This window comes from Sander vitreus, chromosome 3 (assembly GCF_031162955.1).
Source record: "Sander vitreus isolate 19-12246 chromosome 3, sanVit1, whole genome shotgun sequence".
NCBI lineage: Eukaryota > Metazoa > Chordata > Actinopteri > Perciformes > Percidae > Sander > Sander vitreus.
The window spans coordinates 35,603,266-35,625,662 of record NC_135857.1 but is presented as its reverse complement, the minus strand read 5'-3'; the positions used below and the strand labels follow the sequence as shown (position 1 = coordinate 35,625,662).

Here is a 22,397-nt window from a genome sequence, read left to right as displayed (position 1 = left end):
TCTTTTCACCAACCTGGGGAAAAGTGCCCAGTGTAGTTAAACAGGAGGAATGGGAGGTAGAACAACAGCCTGTTAACTGCTACTGTTGATTCTGCATCAAGCTGCACAGTTTGGACATGTGCAGCTAACTGACTGCAGCTGGAACATCTGGTGGAGCATCACAGCTGTCTAAAAACAAGGACAGATGTTGATGACTGCTACACTTGATTATATCAATAATTCATAATCAATTAGCCTCGTGTGATGACAAAACCCAAAGTTTCTAAATGTCTGACTTGTTTTCATTCCTGCAGAATGACTCCTCAACAATACATCCCATCCCAATACTGGCCTTACTTCCTTCACCTTTTAATGGTTCTGCTATTACCTTCTGCTTTGGTAGCACTAGGGTTACAACCTTTCTGCCTAATGTCTGTCTCATCTTATTACTTTTCCCGTCTTTTATTCCTGTTGGCCAGTCAGACTCTTAACGTTTGGATTTTAGTTCTCTTACAAGCCAGGAACTGACACTCTGCAGATATGACAAGTTTTGTCATTGTGGAACAAACAATCCTTCATGTACATAGACTCTTTGTCCCAAAAACTCTAAGGATTAATATTATTATAACATCTAATTTCATTTTACTTTGTAGTTTGAATTGAGGATTAAAAAGTATAAAATGAACTTGACGTGAAAGTATAAGCGGAGCGTCTGTTTGATATAGTTATTTATTCCATACATGAGCACGGCTCTGTTCATCCGTCTCCATCATTGAACACAAGTGAACTGGCATACATGGCATACATGCAGGTATGAGAAACCGTAATACCTCAAATATAACGACCAACACTATTACCGTAATGCATTGATAAGAGTGTTATCCAAAAATTATATTTAACACACAGAACAGTGTTACAATTTATGACACAAATAAATGGGTAAAAACGACTTTCTTCAGATTTCTCCTCATAGAATTTAATGTGAAATGTAACATATTCACAACACCCTGTGTATCATCTGTTACGGCGTTCTTTCATTTTAAATTTTTAATCTGAAAATCCCTGACTTGGAGAAAAACCGGAAGTCTCGTCTTCACTGTGCTCTCGAGCTGGCGGCGGGATAGTTGTGTTGTTTATCAGTGAGTTTTAAACATAGACAGTATAAGAACGGTTTTAAGAAGACAGAGCTCCAGGTAAACCCGCACACACACACTCAGGTAAACACTGTAATAACTGTTCTTTTACACGGCTATCAAAGCGAATAGAAGCCAGAGCTGCGCATGCGTTAGCTTCCCATTCTGCTGTTGTTACGATACAGGTAAACAGAACGTCCGTTGCTGAGCGACAGTCTGCTCCGTTAGTTGCTCCTCTGTAGTTCGGTGGGCTCGGTGACATTCGGGGCTGAAGTTGTAACGTTGTTGCAGTTTTCATTTGGTTCGGTTTGCGTCACGCTGCACGTTATCAAACGCAGCAAACACTGTAAACACACGTCACGTGGTGGAACCAGTCGCTTGTTGATTGGACAGAATATCAGAGGGAAACTCTCAGAACTAATGAAGCTCCACTACATTTCTACCGTGTTGGCTTCTCTGGTTCTGCTTTAGTGTTTGTAATATTTTAGAGGAAGGTGAACAATGTGAGCAGCTGACAGTGTTGGCTGTATCATTACATGTCTTTAGTTGTGTTAAAGAGGAGTTGGAGCAGAGTGTCTGTTAAAACCTAGGCCACTGTTTGGAGGTAACTGTAATATTACTGGAAGCTGACTCGCTAGAATAGACAAATGTTTTTTAAAGCTATGAATTGAATAATTTGCCTGCTGAGAAACGAGTTTCAGGCATTCCCATTTGTTGGGGGAACTAACCAGTGGTGTAGTCTAATGTATTGTAGTGGGTATACTGTACTGTATATATTGGTCAGAATCTGCCTTTGGGGAAGGGGGGGGGCATATCATAGTGGGGGGTCTGGGTGTCCTCCCCCAGGGAAGTTTTGAGTGTCAGCAACTGCATTTTTGTTGCCTTTGGATACGGTTTAATGCTCCAATTTATGGTGGAAATACCTTTTATTTAGCATATGTGAAGAAGAAAATAACAGATGACAATTCAAAATATATCAAAAATATAATGGAAAGTATGTTGTTGCGTATCATTGGGCATTTTTAAGTGGGTATATGGAAATCCTGGAGCTCTCTTAGTGGGTATACTGCGTATTCCTGCGTATCACGTAGACTACACCACTGGAACTAACCTGCACACGCATTACATATGGATCTGAAAGTTATCATCCCTTAAACCAGACATTTAAGTCAGTAAACTGTGTGAAAGGTGTAAACTGCAGGCTAGTAAATGCTCTGAGTGAATTAAATACAAATAAGAAAATGTTTATCTTTTGTTGTGCAGTTGTTTAGATTTATTCACAGTTTAATATAATGCTGTTTTCTCCAAACTACTCTGAGTTCATTGTGTAGCCAGGAAGGAAATGGAACAGTTTCACAGCCTCTGCTTTGAGTTTTCCGACTGTTGTTTCAGTTGTGTGTGGATGTGAGGAAAACGAGAGGAGACAGCAGCTCCTGAATATCTCTGCTGCTTTGATTTGTACTGAACAGAATCCAGAGTGAGTCCAGCAGCCCCAGTGGACATCTGCTGGATTTCAGGACCAGAGAGGAATGGAGGAGGACAACCAGAACCTGGAGCAGCGGAGCAACGAGGTCCCCAGAAGACAAGCAGCAGACTGGGACTCTGATACCAGCCATGTTCAGGTCAGTGTTCAGGGGGGTATCGCACAAAAGCAGAACTTATAAATCCAGGATAACTGATAAAGCCAGGCTTGACCTAGTCTAATCTGGACAGCCTGGCTTGGTGCGTTTCAGGAGGAGGAGGAGGAGAGACTAGGTCGAGTCAGGAGGAGGAGGAGAGACTAGGTCGAGTCAGGATGAGGAGGAGAGACTAGGTCGAGTCAGGAGGAGGAGGAGAGACTAGGTCGAGTCAGGAGGAGGAGGAGAGACTAGGTGGAGTCAGGAGGAGGAGAGACAAGGTCAAGTCAGGAGGAGGAGAGACTAGGTCGAGTCAGGATGAGGAGGAGAGACTAGGTCGAGTCAGGATGAGGAGGAGAGACTAGGTCGAGTCAGGAGGAGGAGAGACTAGGTGGAGTCAGGAGGAGGAGGAGAGACTAGGTCGAGTCAGGAGGAGGAGGAGAGACTAGGTCGAGTCAGGATGAGGAGGAGAGACTAGGTGGAGTCAGGAGGAGGAGGAGAGACTAGGTCGAGTCAGGAGGAAGAGGAGAGACTAGGTGGAGTCAGGAGGAGGAGGAGAGACTAGGTCGAGTCAGGATGAGGAGGAGAGACTAGGTCGAGTCAGGAGGAGGAGAGACTAGGTCGAGTCAGGAGGAGGAGGAGAGACTAGGTCGAGTCAGGATGAAGAGGAGAGACTAGGTGGAGTCAGGAGGAGGAGGAGAGACTAGGTCGAGTTGCCAGAAGACACATTTAGTTTCAAATGAAGCTGGAGGCAGCAGAAAACCCCCACAGCTGGCTGAACTATTTAAAAATAGCAGGTTCGTTCAGGACACCCCCGTCTGTCGCTTTCACGTGTGATGGAAAAAGCACCATATAAGTCACTCCCACCTCCCATTAGTTCTTCTAACCCTTGTATCATTATCTCTGCATGTTTCCCCCTTGGGTCTACCAAAGGAGCCCTCAGCAGACGTCAAGCTGGCGACCGGAGCTGGAAAGAAGGGCAAGAAGGCCGAGGAGGAGGAGCAGCCTGCAGCACCTCCTGCAGCTGCAGCAGCAGTGAAGGAGGAGGAGGAGCAGCCTGCAGCACCTCCTGCAGCTGCAGCAGTGAAGGAGGAAGAGGAGGAGCAGCCTGCAGCACCTCCTGCAGCTGCAGCAGTGAAGGAGGAAGAGGAGGAGCAGCCTGCAGCACCTCCTGCAGCTGCAGCAGTGAAGGCGGAGGAAGAGGAGGAAGAGGAGGAGCAGCCTGCAGCACCTCCTGCAGCTGCAGCAGTGAAGGAGGAAAAGGAGGAGTATGTGGTGGAGAAGGTTTTGGACCGCAGAGTGGTGAAGGGAAGAGTAGAGTTTCTGCTGAAATGGAAGGGTTTCTCAGAGTAAGTATGAGTCTATAATATTAATACTTCTTGGTCTTGGTCATATATATATATATATATATATATATATATATATATATATATATATATATATATATATATATATATAGTATATATATATATATATATATATATATATATATAGTATATATACTATATATATACTATACTAAGTTTTACTAAAGAAGGTTTGGTATCTTGACTCTAAGTTGCAGACCATCAAATAATCTTACAAAATGACAATAGAAAAAGGAATAATACCAATTAGCAATGAGAGTGAGAATGTATTGCCTAAAAACAAAGCCTGAGGAGATTTTCTTCTGTCTTCACTCACCTTTCCAGTGAGGATAACACATGGGAGCCACAAGACAACCTGGACCTCGACCTTATCACCGAGTACATGCAGAAACACAAGGAGAAGGAGGAGAAGAAGGAGGAGGGCAAGAGGAAAGTTGTCAGTGAGGCCTCGGGAGACTCAGAGGAGCGAGGGAGGAAGAGGAAGAAGGAGAAGGTGAGCCGAGGAAAGAGGTTACTCCAGACTGAAGAGTCCCAGAAATCTAATCTCAATATTAATGAATATTAATACAGCGCTAAAACAGGAGGAATTTAAATGATTTATTAAAAATGTAATAATAATAACATAACAATAATAACTTATTTCACCAGTAAATTGCTGTTAAACGAGAAAAACAGATGAGAAAAGGGTATTTTACAATAACTTTGAATGCACCATAACGTTTACCCGTTTCAAGTTAACACAACATTTACCATATATTGTGCAGACCTAGCTACAACTGTTAATGTGTGCAAATGATTAGTAGCCTAATCCTTGAATGGTATGATTATGATGGTTTCAGTTCTGACCAGTGGTCAGTTAATGTATATTTTTAGGCTGCTTACACATTCAGTCGGTCCGTGGTCGTCTGTCACGCTTTCTCTCTCTGTTTCATTACAGCTGCCGTGTTTCCTTTTTATAAATAATGGGCCTCATTCATATAATATCTTCCTAAGTTTTCTCTTAAACATGTTCTTAAAAAAGTCCCTAAGAATAGTCTACATTGGATTCATGTGCATTCACGTGTTTTTTAAACAACAGAATATTTCGCACCTGTCTCCTTAGGATTGATGAATCCCACGTCTTCGTAATGATGAAATGAAAGCACGTGCCAGTTGTTCCTAATTAGCATAAGAAAACGCCCCGCAAATTCCCATATAAGGACATGCCACTTCCTCTGCACCTCCTGGGAAGCGGGACACTGCGTTCAGGAGATGGTTGTCGGAGTCACAGATGACTTGTACATTGCAGTGGTGGAGGAAGTACCGAATCTCAGTACGTAAAAGTAAGTAAAAGTACAAATAACCAGACACATTTACTGTGGTAAAAGTCAAAGTAGCCTACCACGATGACAACCCTACTTAAGTAAAAGTAAATAAAGTGCGTGAAGCAGCGGAAATGGGGAGGAGATGTGAAGAGGTCCAGCCAAATGAATAAGATATGAATGCGTGTTACGCTGCCTGGCGGAGGACTAAACGACGCTGTGGAGAGAAATAGATGGCAACCATGATTTAAAACGGAAATAATAAAAAAAAAAAAACATTTTCACTTTTACCGGCGGCTGTGTTACCGAGGGTCAGCGGCGCTGCGGCCGGGCTCTGGAGCACCGGAGCCGGCTTGGAAGCCGATGAAGGATCGGCGGTGCCCCGTATATACTGTATCTATGGCAACCAAACTTCAGTGGTGAGACAAACGTGTGACGGTCAGGAAGACGTTTTGGGCGGGGGGGAAACACTGATCAGAAGATGTAACGGAACGTTGTAGAAATGTAGTGGGGTAGAAAGTATACATAATGCTACAAAATGTAACAAAGTAAAAGTCAAAAGTATGCACTATTGATTCTACTTAAAGTACAGATACGTGAAAAATGGACTTGCAGTACAGTAATGAAGAATTTGTACTTTGTCACATCCCACCACTGCATGTTGGCCCTATTAATAGCGCGATCAGTCACCAAATAACGCAGGATTTAATCAGATTAATTGCTGATGTAAATTGCAGTCTTAGTATTTCTTTACATACTATGATTTTCTTTTTTCAACAGATGATCAGAAATACATGACAGTACAATACTATCATTGGAAATGACTGTAGAATTAAATAAAACGCAGTAACCAATTATTTGGAGCAAACTGTCATCACTCAAATGTGCGTAAGAGTGCTCTTGAGTGTTCGTAGATTTTGTTCTTAGCTAAGAACAAATCCAAGATAAGAAAAAAAATAGTGAATGTCAGAATCTTCGTAAAAAGTGCGTAAGTGGGGTTTAAGAACACATTATTAGTAAGAAAGGTTGGTGAATGAGGCCCAATGTGTTTCACGGTATCAGACTTCCACAAGAAGCTGCTGCTCACTCTGTATAAAGTATGAACAATGATTCTTCTCCATTTTAGCATCAGTAAATCTGTGATCGACCTCGCGGTCTGGTAAGGAAAGCCGTGAACACACATCTATCTGAATTACTTCATCCTGACTCGACCTAGTCTCTCCTCTTCATCCTGACTCGACCTAGTCTCTCCTCCTCCTCCTGACTCGACCTAGTCTCTCCTCCTCCTCCTGACTCGACCTAGTCTCTCCTCCTCCTCCTGACTCGACCTAGTCTCTTCTCCTCCTCAGCCTGACTCGACCTAGTCTCTCCTCCTCAGCCTGACTCGACCTAGTCTCTCCTCTTCATCCTGACTCGACCTAGTCTCTCCTCCTCCTCCTGACTCGACCTAGTCTCTCCTCCTCCTCAGCCTGACTCGACCTAGTCTCTCCTCCTCAGCCTGACTCGACCTAGTCTCTCCTCCTCAGCCTGACTCGACCTAGTCTCTCTTCCTCCTGACTCGACCTAGTCTCTCCTCCTCCTCCTGACTCGACCTAGTCTCTCCTCCTCCTCCTGACTCAACCTAGTCTCTCCTCCTCCTCCTGACTCGACCTAGTCTCTCCTCCTCCTCAGCCTGACTCGACCTAGTCTCTCCTCCTCCTCAGCCTGACTCGACCTAGTCTCTTCTCCTCCTCAGCCTGACTCGACCTAGTCTCTCCTCCTCAGCCTGACTCGACCTAGTCTCTCCTCCTCAGCCTGACTCGACCTAGTCTCTCCTCCTCAGCCTGACTCGACCTAGTCTCCCTCCTCGACTCGACTCAGTCTCCCTCCTCCTGACTCGACCTAGTCTCTCCTCCTCCTCAGCCTGACTCGACCTAGTCTCTCCTCCTCAGCCTGGCTTTGCCGTCATGAAACACAGAACACCAGGATGCTCTGATCAGCCTAGGTCAAGCCTCGCTTTATCGGTTATCCTGGATTTACTGTATAATGCATGACAGCACCAACGTTGCACTTGCTCAGAGAGGCTATCGTTACGTTAGTAGTAGCATGCTGCTGCTGGTCTTGCAATGGGATCAACTGCACTAATAAACCGTAGAAACAACAGGGCCACGCTGCTGTGAAAGCTCCCTGAACATCATTTATCAGAGTCTGGTTGTTACCTCTCTCCGCAGCAGGCTCCTCCGCTTCATGTCTTTATAACGGAGCTAGCTAACCGGAGCTAACTGCTAATCAGAGCTAATGGTTGCTAACCGAGCCTTCAGTTCTCCGTGCCTGTATCTGTTAACTGTATTTATGGACCTGAGACCGAATAAAAACTCTTAATTTTATTAAATTGTCTGTAAAGGTTTTAAACTACAACTCAGAGTTGTTTGAATGAAATCTGCTCAGATGAAAACTTAATGAGTGCAGGACATGTGTAGTACAGAACAGTAGGCTATGTTTAGGAACCCCAAAACACGGATTAATACACTATTAATACAAAATTAACAATGATCTAACAAACAAAATGAACAATAATTTACTTTAGATATTCCTAGTCTTATGTGATTTAACAGGAGTTAGGAGGAAACAGTGTTGAGATTAATAATAACATGTAAGTTTCTGTATGGAGTATAGTATTATGAGTATTTTATCTGCTGAACCGTTAACATTTGGCAAAAAAAACAACTGATTTAATTGTCAAGGCACATCATGGCTAAACTTTTTTGTCATCTATAAATTGCAGGAACGTCTGTCTGTCTGTCCAACTGTTATGCACATATCTCTCGAACCGTTAGTCCGATGGATTTCAAACTTGACAGGTGTCTTGCTACGGGCACGAGTGAGTTCAGTGCCAAGTTTGACGTAGTTTAGATTACAAATGCAAAAGATATCGTTAAATATATAGGTAAAAGAAGCACACATTGTCTTTTGCCGCTCTAGCCGCTGGCCACTCCCCCTCTCACCCTGAGGACCAGAGACAGAGAGCGGCGGAGCTTTGGCAGCTAAAATGTGACATACCCCTCAGACCCACAAAAATGTGCAAAGTAGCACTACTTTGGACTGTCTTTGACTTTGAATAAATAAACGACAATTCCCGAATTTAAGGATGTTTCAGAATCCCACACATGCAAAGCACAACCACAGACAACTAGTGGCAGACAGAGCGTGATGCCACTTATAGGCAGGCTATCTATCTTATAAAGCGAGACGTACAGTGGGGCAAAAAAGTATTTAGTCAGCCACCAATTGTGCAAGTTCTCCCAATTAAAAAGATGAGAGAGGCCTGTAATTTTCATCATAGATACACTTCAACTAGGAGAGACAAAATGAGAAAAAGAAAATCCAGAAAATCACATTGTAGGATGTTTAATGAATTTATTTGCAAATTATGGTGGCAAATAAGTATTTGGTCAATAACAAAAGTTCATCTCAATACTTTGTTATATACCCTTTGTTGGCAATGACAGAGGTCAAACGTTTTCTGTAAGTCTTCACAAGGTTTTCACACACTGTTGCTGGTATTTTGGCCCATTCCTCCATGCAGATCTCCTCTAGAGCAGTGATGTTTTGGGGCTGTCGCTGGGCAACACGGACTTTCAACTCCCTCCAAAGATTTTCTATGGGGTTGAGATCTGGAGACTGGCTAGGCCACTCCAGGACCTTGAAATGCTTCTTACGAAGCCACTCCTTCGTTGCCCGGGCGGTGTGTTTGGGATCATTGTCATGCTGAAAGACCGAGCCACGTTTCATCTTCAATGCCCTTGCTGATGGAAGGAGGTTTTCACTCAAAATCTCGCGATATATGGCCCCATTCATTCTTTCCTTTACACGGATCAGTCCCAGAGCATGATGTTTCCACCCCCATGCTTCACAGTAGGTATGGTGATCTTTGGATGCAACTCAGCATTCTTTCCCCTCCAAACACGACGAGTTGAGTTTTTACCAAAAAGTTCTATTTTGGTTTCATCTGACCATATGACTTTCTCCCAATCCTCTTCTGGATCATCCAAATGCTCTCTAGCAAACTCCAGACGGGCCTGGACATGTACTGGCTTAAGCAGGGGGACACGTCTGGCACTGCAGGATTTGAGTCCCTGGCGGCGTAGTGTGTTACTGATGGTAGCCTTTGTTACTTTGGTCCCAGCTCTCTGCAGGTCATTCACTAGGTCCCCCCGTGTGGTTCTGGGATTTTTGCTCCCCGTTCTTGTGATCAGTTTGACCCCACGGGGTGAGATCTTGCGTGGAGCCCCGGATCGAGGGAGATTATTAGTGGTCTTGTATGTCTTCCATTTTCTTATAATTTTTCCCACAGTTGATTTCTTCACACCAAGCTGCTTACCTATTGCAGATTCAGTCTTCCCAGCCTGGTGCAGGTCTACAATTTTGTTTCTGGTGTCCTTTGACAGCTCTTTGGTCTTGGCCATAATGGAGTTTGGAGTGTGACTGTTCGAGGTTGTGGACAGGTGTCTTTTATACTGATAACAAGTTCAAACAGGTGCCATCAATACAGGTAACGAGTGGAGGACAGAGGAGCCTCTTAAAGAAGAAGTTACAGGTCTGTGAGAGCCAGAAATCTTGCTTGTTTGTAGGTGACCAAATACTTATTTTCCAGAGGAATTTGCAAATAAATTCATTAAAAATCCTACAATGTGATTTTCTGGATTTTTTTTTTCTTCTCATTTTGTCTCTCCTAGTGTACCTATGATGAAAATTACAGGCCTCTCTCAACTTTTTAAATGGGAGAACTTGCACAATTGGTGGCTGACTAAATACTTTTTTGCCCCACTGTATCTGTATATACAGTATGTGTGTCCGTGTTTGGGGGGGGGAGGTAACCTGCACATCAGCAGACGCCACATGCAGAACGCTTTAGAACAGCGGTGGGTCTCTTTTCCTGCTATTGTATTAAATTGCTTTGAGCTGGCAGAACATAACGTAATCTCGGAGATTATTCCTTCAGAGTTGAACCGGGCAGATACATCAGTTTTCATCAGACTCACCCTGGGTCGGGTTAATTGAGTCGCCAAAATACCCGCGTGAATCAAATCCCCTACTTCACCTTTAACCGTCAAGCCACTAAACCTGTATGGAAATGAACACGTCTGCTGAAATGTTAAATTCCTTAACGATCCGACACGAGACAACACCGTCTCTCTCTCCCTCTCTCTCTGTCTCTCTCTCTCTCCCTCTCTCTCTCTCTCTCTCTCTCTCTCTCGCGCTAATGTCTGATTACTCCACATTGTCATTGTGATATTTTGTGATTACATTCTGAATCTGCAGCGTTTTCTGTCAGGTAAATATAATAGTACAATGTCTTCCTCTGATGCTACTGAAGAAAGCAGCAGAACTGAGTAGGCTACATTTTAATATCTGTTTATTTATCACAAGTTATATCATTATCGCGATATTCAACAACGTTACGGCATATCACATATTTTCCTCATATCGTGCAGCCCTAATAACCCTGAAATTGTGTCAGATAGTGTCGCAATATTTTCATCTGTATCTGTTTCATCTTTCAGTCTAATTTGTTTAATATGTAAATAGTTTTTTCTTTCTAAATGATCTCATAATGTTGTGTGGTCATTGTTTTCACCTTCGTTTGACTAGTTTATAACTGAACCCATTATTACTAAACCCAGCCATCACGCACCGCGCCGTCACATCCTGCGCCACATCCCACCACCAGTAAAGTCTCAGCCTGTGGGAAACACTGAGAAGAGCCCGATGGCTTCCATAGTAACATGTCTCCAACCAGAAGAACTTTACCTTTATTTTGACATCAAATTAATGTATTTTATCATAAATTATTGTATGAAGAGTTAAAAATGTGAGTGACAGCAAGTCCAGGGTTTAAAGAAGGTTGTTCACTAACTCTCTTTCTCTCTGTTTGTCTGTTGCTATAGAAACAGAGAGGAGGCGAGGGACCCAAACGTCACCACTGTCAACACTGTGACAAATCCTTCACAACATCTGGATATTTAAAGATTCATCAGAGAGTTCACACTGGAGACAATCTACACAGCTGTGATCAATGTGGAGCAGCTTTCACACAACAGAGTCACCTAAAAAGACATCAACACATTCACACTGAAGAAAAGCCTTACAGCTGTGATCAATGTGGGGCAGCTTTCACACAAAAGAGTAACCTAAAAAGACATCAACACATTCACACTGAAGAAAAGCCTTACAGCTGTGATCAATGTGGGGCAGCTTTCACACGACCGAGTACCCTAATAATACATCAACGCATTCACACTGGAGAGAAGCCTTACAGTTGTGATCAATGTGGTAAAACCTTTTCTAGGAGTGATAGCCTAGAAATCCACCGACGTGTTCACACTGGAGAGAAGCCGTACTGGTGTGAACAATGTGGTACAACATTTTCTCAGAGTGGTCACCTAGAAAGCCACAGACGTTTTCACACTGGAGATAAACCGTACAGTTGTGAACAATGCGGGGCAGCATTCACATATTTAAATAGGTTGCAATCCCACCGACGTGTTCACACCGGAGAGAAGCCGTACAGCTGTGAACAATGTGGAAAAACGTTTTCTCGGAGTCGTGCCCTTAAAAAACACCAGCGCGTTCACACCGGAGAGAAGCCGTACTGGTGTGAACAATGTGGAAAAGCTTTTTCTGAGAGTAGTGACCTTAAAAAACACCAGCGCATTCACACTGGAGAGAAGCCGTACTGGTGTGAACAATGTGGTAAAACTTTTGCTCAGAATGGTAGCCTTAAATCTCACCAGCGCGTTCACACTACCTCGTTGTGAACATGTTTCAGAGCCAAGCTGTTTCCTCCTGCCTCCTCCTCATGCCCTGATAGCTGTGTTGTTATTTTCTGATCTTCTCTCCACGTTGAAGGCTGACCAGCAGTAACTTTATCTTAATAGCATGTATGTTATCCTGGCTACGACTACACATCGCTGTTTACTAAGGTTATGTCAAGTTGCTGAAATCCTGTCCATGACCATGATGGCTATGACCATCTTTAATCAGAACATGGCTGCTGCTGCTGCTTTAAAAATTACTTGAACAGTTAATGGGCCCTATTTTAACGATCTGACACGCAAGTATCAAACGTGAAACGCTTTGTGGCCGGGTCTCAGGCGCTGTTGCTATTATACCGGCGGTATACTTTTCGCTGAACCGCCCCCTGGGAGCGCAAATTCATTCCCCAATTTACCGACGTGCATCTGTGGAGGGAAAAGTCAGCCGTGCGTCGGGTGCAAAATAGGAATTATACATGCGTCGGTGTACAAAGGCAATTACGCTGAGTGCAAGATAGGGCCCAATGTGTCTAAACTGCGTCTGTGCCGCCGCCATCTTGGGACAGACAACTGATCTTAAAGACTCAGAAAAAGATTGTTGTACTGCTTTTGGATGTTCATGTGAAAGAAATGGTAAACTAAGCAACATGGAGTAACATTTCACAGATGAAAAATGTGTTTTACAATATTATACTATTACTAAAGTGTTGAACTTAATATCACAAAAGGTAACATTAATCCTTCTTTTAAGCTAACAGTAAGTTAAGTGGCTGTCCTGATACTGAATTGAGCTAATGCTAGCTTGTGTCAGGTCATGTATGTCTTATTTAAGTGATTATTAATATCTCAGTAAGATGCTGAAAACGATATTTGTTATGTGTGTCACTGAACAGTTCCTCACGTCATTCCCCTTAGACCCCCATGTGAAAAAATCCAGACTTTACATCAGAAATAAACATGTTTACAGCCTGGTACAAAAAAATGGTGTTGGTCTATGAAGCTAATCTCACACTTCATAACAACTGTTTATATAACTCACCTGTTGTTTCAAGGCTTAAATCAGCAGACTGTCACTAGCTTGAAAATATATAGTATATATGGTATCCCAGAGGCTTCTTCAGTGGATTAGACACATGAGAACAGCTGGTTGTATTTGGGGGGGGAAGTTTGCGAGTGTTACGGTTAGGACAGAATGGACCCAAACGCAGAGCTCAGCGAAAGTTGTTTTATTAGGGATAATTGGGGAGTGAATGGGGAAGGTGGATGCCAGGTGCGAAAGCACGGGCGTGGAGACTGAAACAGGGAACAGAGAGGGAGCTCCAAAGGCACGGGGAGACCGGAGCTGAGAGATCCGCGGGGGAAGCACTGAAGCGCGGGGAGGCGTGAGCTGAGGCAGGCTGGAGCAGAGAACCGCGAGGGAGGGACTGGATGGAGGAGCCGGCTGACTGGAGGCAGAGTGACGGGAAGGTAGTGACTGGAATGAAAAGACAGAAAACAGGTTACAAAGGCACAGGCAGGGGAAACACAGAATAATTATCTGGAGCTTGAGGCACGTGTCACCGAAGAGACTGGAGCAACGATGAAGCGATGATGGTGAGTCAATCCGGGGGTTTAAATACTGAGCTTGATTGTAGTTGATGACATGCAGGTGTGTACGGCGGGAGGAGTGGTGGTGAGGAGGCGAGCAGGTGTACGCAATCAGCTGGCTGACACAGGCAGGAGGGGGGGAAACAGAGAGAGACGGAGAGGCAGAGCCAACACAGATATTGACAGCAGAACACAGAAACTGACAGCCGAACATAACGGAGGGAAAAAAGCTGGACTCCAACCATCACAGCAAGCTTTTGGCTAATTGTGGGATTTTTAACCCATGTATAATCATTTGTTTTAATAATTTGATCTGTCCTCTTCTTAAATAAACTGAATTGAGTTGAACTTCGACATTTAGTTTCTTCTTATTTTACACGTTTATTCTTTTTTTATGACACTCTTATGACATCATACTTCAGTTTATCACAGTCAACATCAATACACATATGGAGATACATGGTTTTCATTGGACAGGAAGGGAAAAAAAATCATCTGAAAAGTAACTAGTAAATGCATTTTCTGCAGAAAATGCTTGTGAATGCTGAAAAGCTAAAGTATAACTAGATTGCTGGCTTTAATGTGAAAGAAGGGGAAGCAGTAAGAATAGTTGGAATAGTTTAAATTAGTTTAAATTTCCTTAACATGTTAAATCCCATGGGCCCACCACCTGTGGGAGGAACCACTGGGGTCGGGTGCGCCGCCACACGGGTGGCAGTGAAGGTCAGGGGCCTCGACGGACCAGACCCGGGCAGCAGAGGCTGGCTCTGGGGACGTGGAATGTCACCTCTCTGTGGGGGAAGGAGCCAGAACTTGTGCAGGAGGTGGAGCGCTACCGGTTAGATCTGGTGGGGCTTACCTCTACGCACAGTCTCGGTTCTGGAACCATACTCCTGGATAGGGGTTGGACTCTTTTCTTCTCCGGAGTTGCCCAGGGTGTGAGGTGCTGGGTGGGTGTGGGGATACTCACAAGCCCCCGGCTGAGCGCCGCTACGTTGGAGTTTAACCCGGTGGACGAGAGGGTCGCCTCCCTACGCCTGCGGGTTGTGGGGGGGGAAACTCTGACTGTTGTTTGTGCATATGCACCAAACAAGAGTTCGGAGTATTCGGCCTTCTTGGAGACCTTGAGTGGAGTCCTGCATGGGGCTCCAGTCGGGGACTCCATAGTTCTGCTGGGGGACTTCAACGCGCACGTGGGTAATGATGGAGACACATGGAAAGGCGTGATTGGGAGGAACGGCCTCCCTGATCTAAACCAGAGTGGTTGTTTGTTGTTGGACTTCTGTGCTAGTCATGGATTGTCTATAACGAACACCATGTTCGAACATAGGGATGCTCATAAGTGTACTTGGTACCAGAGCACCCTAGGCCAAAGGTCAATGATCGATTTTATAATCGTTTCATCTGATCCTCCTCTTCATCCTGACTCGACCTAGTCTCTCCTCCTCAGCCTGACTCGACCTAGTCTCTCCTCCTCCTCAGCCTGACTCGACCTAGTCTCTCCTCCTCATCCTGACTCGACCTAGTCTCTCCTCCTCAGCCTGACTCGACCTAGTCTCTCCTCCTCCTCAGCCTGACTCGACCTAGTCTCTCCTCCTCCTCAGCCTGACTCGACCTAGTCTCTCCTCCTCAGCCTGACTCGACCTAGTCTCTCCTCCTCCTCCTAGTCTCTCCTCCTCAGCCTGACTCAACCTAGTCTCTCCTCTTCATCCTGACTCAACCTAGTCTCTCCTCCTCATCCTGACTCGACCTAGTCTCTCCTCCTCCTCAGCCTGACTCGACCTAGTCTCTCCTCCTCAGCCTGACTCAACCTAGTCTCTCCTCCTCCTCCTCCTCCTAGTCTCTCCTCCTCAGCCTGACTCGACCTAGTCTCTCCTCTTCATCCTGACTCGACCTAGTCTCTCCTCCTCAGCCTGACTCGACCTAGTCTCTCCTCCTCCTCAGCCTGACTCGACCTAGTCTCTCCTCCTCAGCCTGACTCGACCTAGTCTCTCCTCCTCCTCCTAGTCTCTCCTCCTCAGCCTGACTCAACCTAGTCTCTCCTCTTCATCCTGACTCGACCTAGTCTCTCCTCTTCATCCTGACTCAACCTAGTCTCTCCTCCTCATCCTGACTCGACCTAGTCTCTCCTCCTCCTCCTCCTGACTCAACCTAGTCTCTCCTCCTCCTCCTGACTCGACCTAGTCTCTCCTCCTCATCCTGACTCGACCTAGTCTCTCCTCCTCCTCCTGACTCGACCTAGTCTCTCCTCCTCCTCCTGACTCGACCTAGTCTCTCCTCCTCCTCCTGACTCCACCTAGTCTCTCCTCCTCCTCCTGACTCCACCTAGTCTCTCCTCCTCATCCTGACTCGACCTAGTCTCTCCTCCTCCTCCTGACTCGACCTAGTCTCTCCTCCTCCTGACTCGACCTTGTCTCTCCTCCTCCTGACTCGACCTAGTCTCTCCTCCTCCTGACTCGACCTAGTCTCTCCTCCTCCTCCTGACTCGACCTAGTCTCTCCTCCTCCTCCTGACTCCACCTAGTCTCTCCTCTTCATCCTGACTCGACCTAGTCTCTCCTCCTCAGCCTGACTCCACCTAGTCTCTCCTCCTCCTGACTTGACCTTGTCTCTCCTCCTCCTGACTCGATCTAGTCTCTCCTCCTCCTGACTCGACCTAGTCTCTCCTCTTTTGTGAAACAGTCCCCAGGCCTGCCTTGTTGCACGATAAAAACATTTTTCAAAACTTGTCATTTTCAGCGTGTAGCTCGCTAGCTCAGAGTTTGTTGTTGTTTCCCGAAACGAACTGAGTTTTGCAAGGCGAGGAACATCTGGTGATTTTCTGGTAAATGAACTGTCGTTGATTGAGGTTACTGTGCATATAGCTTGTAGCTCCAGTTAATTTATTATTATTATTTGTTATCAGTTTTAATGCAGGAGATACTCTGAAGTCCTATGGATTGGTCACCTCATCAGTGTTTTCTCCATTCAAACAGATCATTTTAATATAGTAAAACATGGTAAACTATAAGTCACTCCCACCTCCCATTAGTTCTTCTAACCCTTGTATCATTATCTCTGCATGTTTCCCCCTTGGGTCTACCAAAGGAGCCCTCAGCAGACGTCAAGCTGGCGACCGGAGCTGGAAAGAAGGGCAAGAAGGCCGAGGAGGAGGAGCAGCCTGCAGCACCTCCTGCAGCTGCAGCAGCAGTGAAGGAGGAGGAGGAGCAGCCTGCAGCACCTCCTGCAGCTGCAGCAGTGAAGGAGGAAGAGGAGGAGCAGCCTGCAGCACCTCCTGCAGCAGCAGCGGAAGAGGAGGAAGAGGAGGAGTATGAGGTGGAGAAGGTGTTGGACCGCAGAGTGGTGAAGGGAAGAGTAGAGTTTCTGCTGAAATGGAAGGGTTTCTCAGAGTAAGTATGACTCTATAATATTAATACTTGGTGTTTTCTCTCTCTCTCTCTCTCTCTCTCTCTCTCTCTCTCTCTCTCTCTCTCTCTCTGTCTCTCTCTCTCTCTTTCTGTCTCTCTCTCTCTCTTTCTGTCTCTCTCTCTCTCTTTATATATATATATGACAATAGAAAAAAGGAATAATACCAATTAGCAATGAGAGTGAGAATGTATTGCCTAAAAACAAAGCCTGAGGAGATTTTCTTCTGTCTTCACTCACCTTTCCAGTGAGGATAACACATGGGAGCCACAAGACAACCTGGACCTCGACCTTATCACAGAGTACATGCAGAAACACAAGGAGAAGGAGGAGAAGAAGGAGGAGGGCAAGAGGAAAGTTGTCAGTGAGGCCTCGGGAGACTCAGAGGAGCGAGGGAGGAAGAGGAAGAAGGAGAAGGTGAGCCGAGGAAAGAGGTTACTCCAGACTGAAGAGTCCCAGAAATCTAATCTCAATATTAATGAATGCACACAGAGGGTTTCACAAATGTCTTTTAGGATTCATATATAAATGACTCTCGACATTGCAACATGCACATGCATATACATACATGTAAAATAGTAGGGGTGCAATGGATCCCCAAACTCAAGGTTCGGTTTGGATCACGGTTTTGAGATCACAGATCGGATATATTTTTCAGATCAGCACAAAAAAGGGAGGAATTTAAATGATTTATTAAAAATGTAATAATAACATAACAATAATAACTTATTTCACCAGTAAATTGCTGTTAAACGACCTAGTCTCTCCTCCTCAGCCTGGTTTGGCCGTCGTGAAACACAGAACACCAGGATGCTCTGATCAGACTAGGTGAAGCTTGGCTTTATCGGTTATCCTACTATTCTACTGTTGTACAATACCACTTTAACAACACATTGATTTCATGTCATTCTGAGCCATTTGGTTACTTGTAGGGATGTAACGGTTACCGGTGTAACGGTAAACAACGGTAAAAATGTTGACGGTAACAATTACATCCGAGGCTCCTGAAGACAGAATGTAGCATCATGTAAACAGACTTTTTATCTTTATCATCCCTACCCATTTTTGGACTTGTTGAAGTGATGTGTGTAGCCCAGAACGTATATTAAAACTATTCTGTAGCTTGCTAAACTGTCATGGGTTTTACTGCCTCGTTATCTTCAGTAAGTGTTCTGCTACGATGTGGAAGTTTAGCCCGTGTTACGACATGACATTTGGAGAGCGAGAGAGAGAGAGAGAGAGAGAGGAGATATATTATAGCTTTGATAATATTGCTGTTGCTGTGTTTCTTATTGCATAGCTGATAGATGTGCAGATTGTTAAATACTACTTGTGCAGCCACGTGTTGATATTCTGTTTGTGTTAGGGCAATTTGCTAGCAAGGTGCAATCACCAGTGAACAGACTAGCCTTTGGAGCCACATGCTTAGCTATTAAAGCTATTAACACTGTGTGCTCCGTTATGGATATGTGTGCTGTAATAGATGTGGCTTATTCTCAGTTTGTGTTACTGAGCAATATGTTACATTTATGTTAATTATTACAGAGAAATCAATGTAATTCTTAGTATTGTTTCTTGTTATATGCTGGTGGCTATAACATTTAGTTTTGGTAAATAATGTTCATAGTAAGTCAGATGCTTATTAATGTGCATTATTATTTGCTTATATTTCAGAACCACCTTGTGTAGGCCTATCAGTGCTTTCTGAACATATTGAACACACTTTTAAAAATACCGCGATAATACCAAAAACCGTGGTCATTTTGGTCACTATAACCGTGAGGTTACATTTTCATACCGTTACATCCCTAGTTACTTGTCAACAATCCATTTCTGTAAGCCTGGGGGGGGGCTACCTAACACTATTTAACATTTTTTATCGCCTCACGTCCACACTACTGAGGTTAGAAGCAGTTTCCCATACATTGGTTCTACTTGGGCGCACCGGCCAGGTAGAGAAAATCAAAATTAAATTTTCTTTCCAAACAACGGCTGCCTCCAGCCCCCCCACACCCCCTCGCAAAGTTGCATGCCGTGTGCATGACAGCATCAACGTTGCACTTGCTCAGCGAGGCTATCGTTCAGTTCAGTTCAGTTAAATTGTATTTATATACCACGTTTAAATACAACCGTAGTTGACCAAGGTGCTTAACAAGCTAAAAAACCAAACAAAGTGATAATATACACAAACAATACACAATACACAATAACCAACAGTAGAAAAAATAAATAATGGTAAAGGTATCAAAGCTCAAATTGAATTCAAAGCCAACGAATAGTAGTGGGTCTTAAGCAAGAACTTGAACGTTTCAACGGTCCGAGCAGTTCTTTAAATAATTGGTAAACTATTCCAGAGGTTTGGAGCAGCCACTGCAAAGGCTCGGTCACCTTTATTTTTTAAAGTCGAGCTGCTGCGTTCTGGACTGACTGTAACCAACATAGGGATGACTGATGCAATCCAACATACAAAGAGTTACAGTAGTCCAAACGAGACGTAGCCATAACTGTCTGGCTTGATTGATAGGTATAAATGGGTGTCATCCGCGTAACAATGAAAGTTAATTAAGTGTTTCCTAATAATACTGCCTAGAGGAAGCATATATAAGGTGAACAGAATTGGTCCAAGCTCTGAGCCTTGTTAACTTTAGCGTACCTGGAGGATTTATTGTTAACATTGATGTTCATTTGAAAACCCAAAAAACAGCTAAAACTATATTGCTGCTTAAAATGTATTAATCTGTACTGCATTATACAAAACAGATAGCATGCTATGACTATTGCATTAGCTTGTGGAAAAAATACTTACAGCTTGTGTAAAGTACTGACAGAGGAAGAAACCCATAGTAGGTCAACCACGGATGTTAGATTTCTAAATGCATATCCTGTATGACACATATGACTTTCCTGTAAGCATCTTCTGCATTACCTTACATTATGAATTATTAATGGACGTGTCAGAGGTGTAAAACACCTCCATAACCTAGTGGAAAGACCGCTAGACACCTCCCTACCAATAAGGAGGGTAAGGGCGATGCCTAATATAGGCAGTAACCAAGGAAGGCGTAATGAAATAATATAATAGAACCATGCCCTTTTCTGTTTCCTACCCAGTCTAATCCGGACAAGGGCCACCAGTTGATATTTTTCCATATCCGTGCTGGACAACTAGGCTCAGTAAAAGATAGGAAAATTACTAGCCACGGGATATTCACTTGTAAACTCTTACTCCAACCAAGGATGGAAGGCCAGATACCAGTGACAATGGAGATGGGCATCCAGATGAGCTACTCCACACCGCCTTTGAAGATATCGACCAAGGCCAAGAACCCATTCAGGCGGTGGCCCAAAGCAAACAACCCGCAGCGGCACCGGTAGCAGGTAAGCCAACACTGGAGCAGAACTCCTCCTCTTCTATTCTATCCCCTTCGCAATTGCCTGCTGTCCTTGAAAACCCTGAAACCAACCCATATGCCAAGAAACGCAAAAGGAAAAAAAAGAAAAAACAGATTCAAGCCCCCTCTACTACCTCTGCCAAAGTGTCCAGAGGTACCCAGACTGAACCAGAGGGGTCTGAAGAGACCCCTGTTCTTGCACCGGTCTTGGCCTCTGCCCCTCCTAGACCCCAGGAACCAGAAGGACCAGCCTTAAAAATCTACCAATGTGGTCACGTGAGGGGAAGATGGAAGAAAACCAAAATTCACCCGCAAGCAACTGGGCATCCAGATATGTGGAAACGCTTCACCCATGTGAGGCTTGGACAGTTCCAACACCCTTGGATGGTTCCCCCCCACCCAAGAGAATATGGATTACTTCACCCAGAAGTCCACTCATCTGAAGACAATGAACTTTGACTTCTCTGCTGAAGAAGGAGGATGCATCCTTGTTAACAAACACTGGCATGTGTTTACTGCAACAAGCAACGAGTTCCTGATACTCACAGACAGTAACCACAACCCATTGGCGATCATCCTGGACCAGAATAAAGTCTGAACATTACAACTTTTGGTATTTTCAAAGGAGAGGAGGATGTTGAACGGAGGTTCAGTTGAAAACCCCAAAAACTGCTTAAAATGTATTAATCTGTACTGCATTATACAAAACAGATAGCATGCTATGACTATTGCCTTAGCTTGTGGAAAAGTACTGACAGCTTGTTTAAAGTACTGACAGAGGAAGAAACCCATAGTAGGTCAACCACGGATGTTAGATTTCTAAATGCATATCCTGTATGACAAATATGAGTTTCCTGTAAGCATCTTCTGCATTAGTTGTTGAACGGGAGGTTCAGTTGAAAAACAGGGGGATGAATTGTGTATAAAAAGAGAAGCTTTGCAAGTCAAAGCACTTCTTTTTTAGGGCAGGACCAGACTCCTCATGCTCACAGCACAAAGGTTCAGTGCCTCTAATCTGGAGGGAACACTCGTCGAGCCTATCCGGTTCTGAGTATGGCACTTAGGGACAGAATAGGGTATCTAGTGCCTTCGGGCAGCGGGACTTAGAAGATGTATTACACCTCTCAGCACTGGGAGGGAAACTCATAGAATCAGATTGGCTTTGACTGCAGGTCATTTTATTTTTTACACTGCTGTTATAGCGGGAAAAATGACTCAGATAGGTCAGGGTCCGCGTTCTATAGCAAAAGTGACGAATTATATCTCTATAGAATAATGCAAGAGGGAGCGTTAACTGCCAGACATCCGTATAGGGTCATTACCCTGTTCGGTGATGGGATTTTTCAGTACTTACAACAAGACAGTGTGCGGGCGTTGGCTAAACTGCTACGTAAACACGGGAGCTGTGAAAGGGTGGTCTGTTGCACCGAGAAGGCTATGGCTATATAAAGTGGGCTCTGTTGCAAACAGAGAACCTGTATCCTGACCCCTTCTTGCGTCCGGACCATAACGTTCACATGCCCCGTGTTGGAGTGGTGGTGTACATGCCAGGCCGTACCGGAGATCAGGGTTACGGGGGTATCTCCAGATACCTAGGAGGAGGGCCGAGAGGCACCTCACTGGGGGACCAGGAAAAGACAGACACAGAACCCTTTTTGGGGCATTTTGTACTTCAAGGATTTCAGTATCTCAGCATTCATTGAAGTTACTCTGTTAGGGACTCTGCATTTTTGTTCATTTTCTTTTAGTTTAGCTTATTTGCTTTTTTAACTTTCTGCTTCAAATAAAATAAAAATACCTGAGTTCGAGTTGAACTAGGGAACC

General features: G+C 44.5%; 3 protein-coding genes across 4 annotated transcripts in view; all 3 read left to right on the top strand.

Annotated features, from left to right (window-relative positions):
- LOC144515973 (protein NLRC3-like) overlaps window positions 1-2,673 on the top strand; it is a 24,942-nt gene extending 22,269 nt beyond the window's left edge. Inside the window, exon 10 of the mRNA XM_078247200.1 lies at window positions 2,582-2,673. Coding sequence (XP_078103326.1) covers window positions 2,582-2,583 — 2 coding nt within the window. The 3' untranslated portion in view covers window positions 2,584-2,673. The remainder of the gene's footprint in view (window positions 1-2,581) is intronic.
- On the top strand, window positions 2,642-14,242 carry LOC144515975 (uncharacterized). Its single transcript, XM_078247207.1, has 4 exons — window positions 2,642-2,734; window positions 3,662-4,077; window positions 4,420-4,588; window positions 11,324-14,242. The coding sequence occupies exons 1-4, from the start codon at window positions 2,642-2,644 to the stop codon at window positions 12,191-12,193; spliced, it is 1,548 nt and encodes a 515-aa protein (XP_078103333.1). The 3' UTR covers window positions 12,194-14,242.
- Window positions 13,694-22,397, top strand: LOC144515977 (uncharacterized). Of its 2 annotated transcripts, none has more exons than XM_078247209.1 (4): window positions 13,694-13,783; window positions 16,864-17,165; window positions 17,430-17,598; window positions 20,418-22,397. In XM_078247209.1, exons 1-4 carry the CDS (start codon window positions 13,778-13,780, stop codon window positions 21,030-21,032), a joined length of 1,092 nt encoding a protein of 363 aa, XP_078103335.1. In that variant the 5' UTR covers window positions 13,694-13,777; the 3' UTR covers window positions 21,033-22,397. The 2 variants fall into 2 exon arrangements, with proteins under 2 accessions (XP_078103335.1, XP_078103336.1); XM_078247210.1 differs by having other exon boundaries at window positions 20,293-20,640.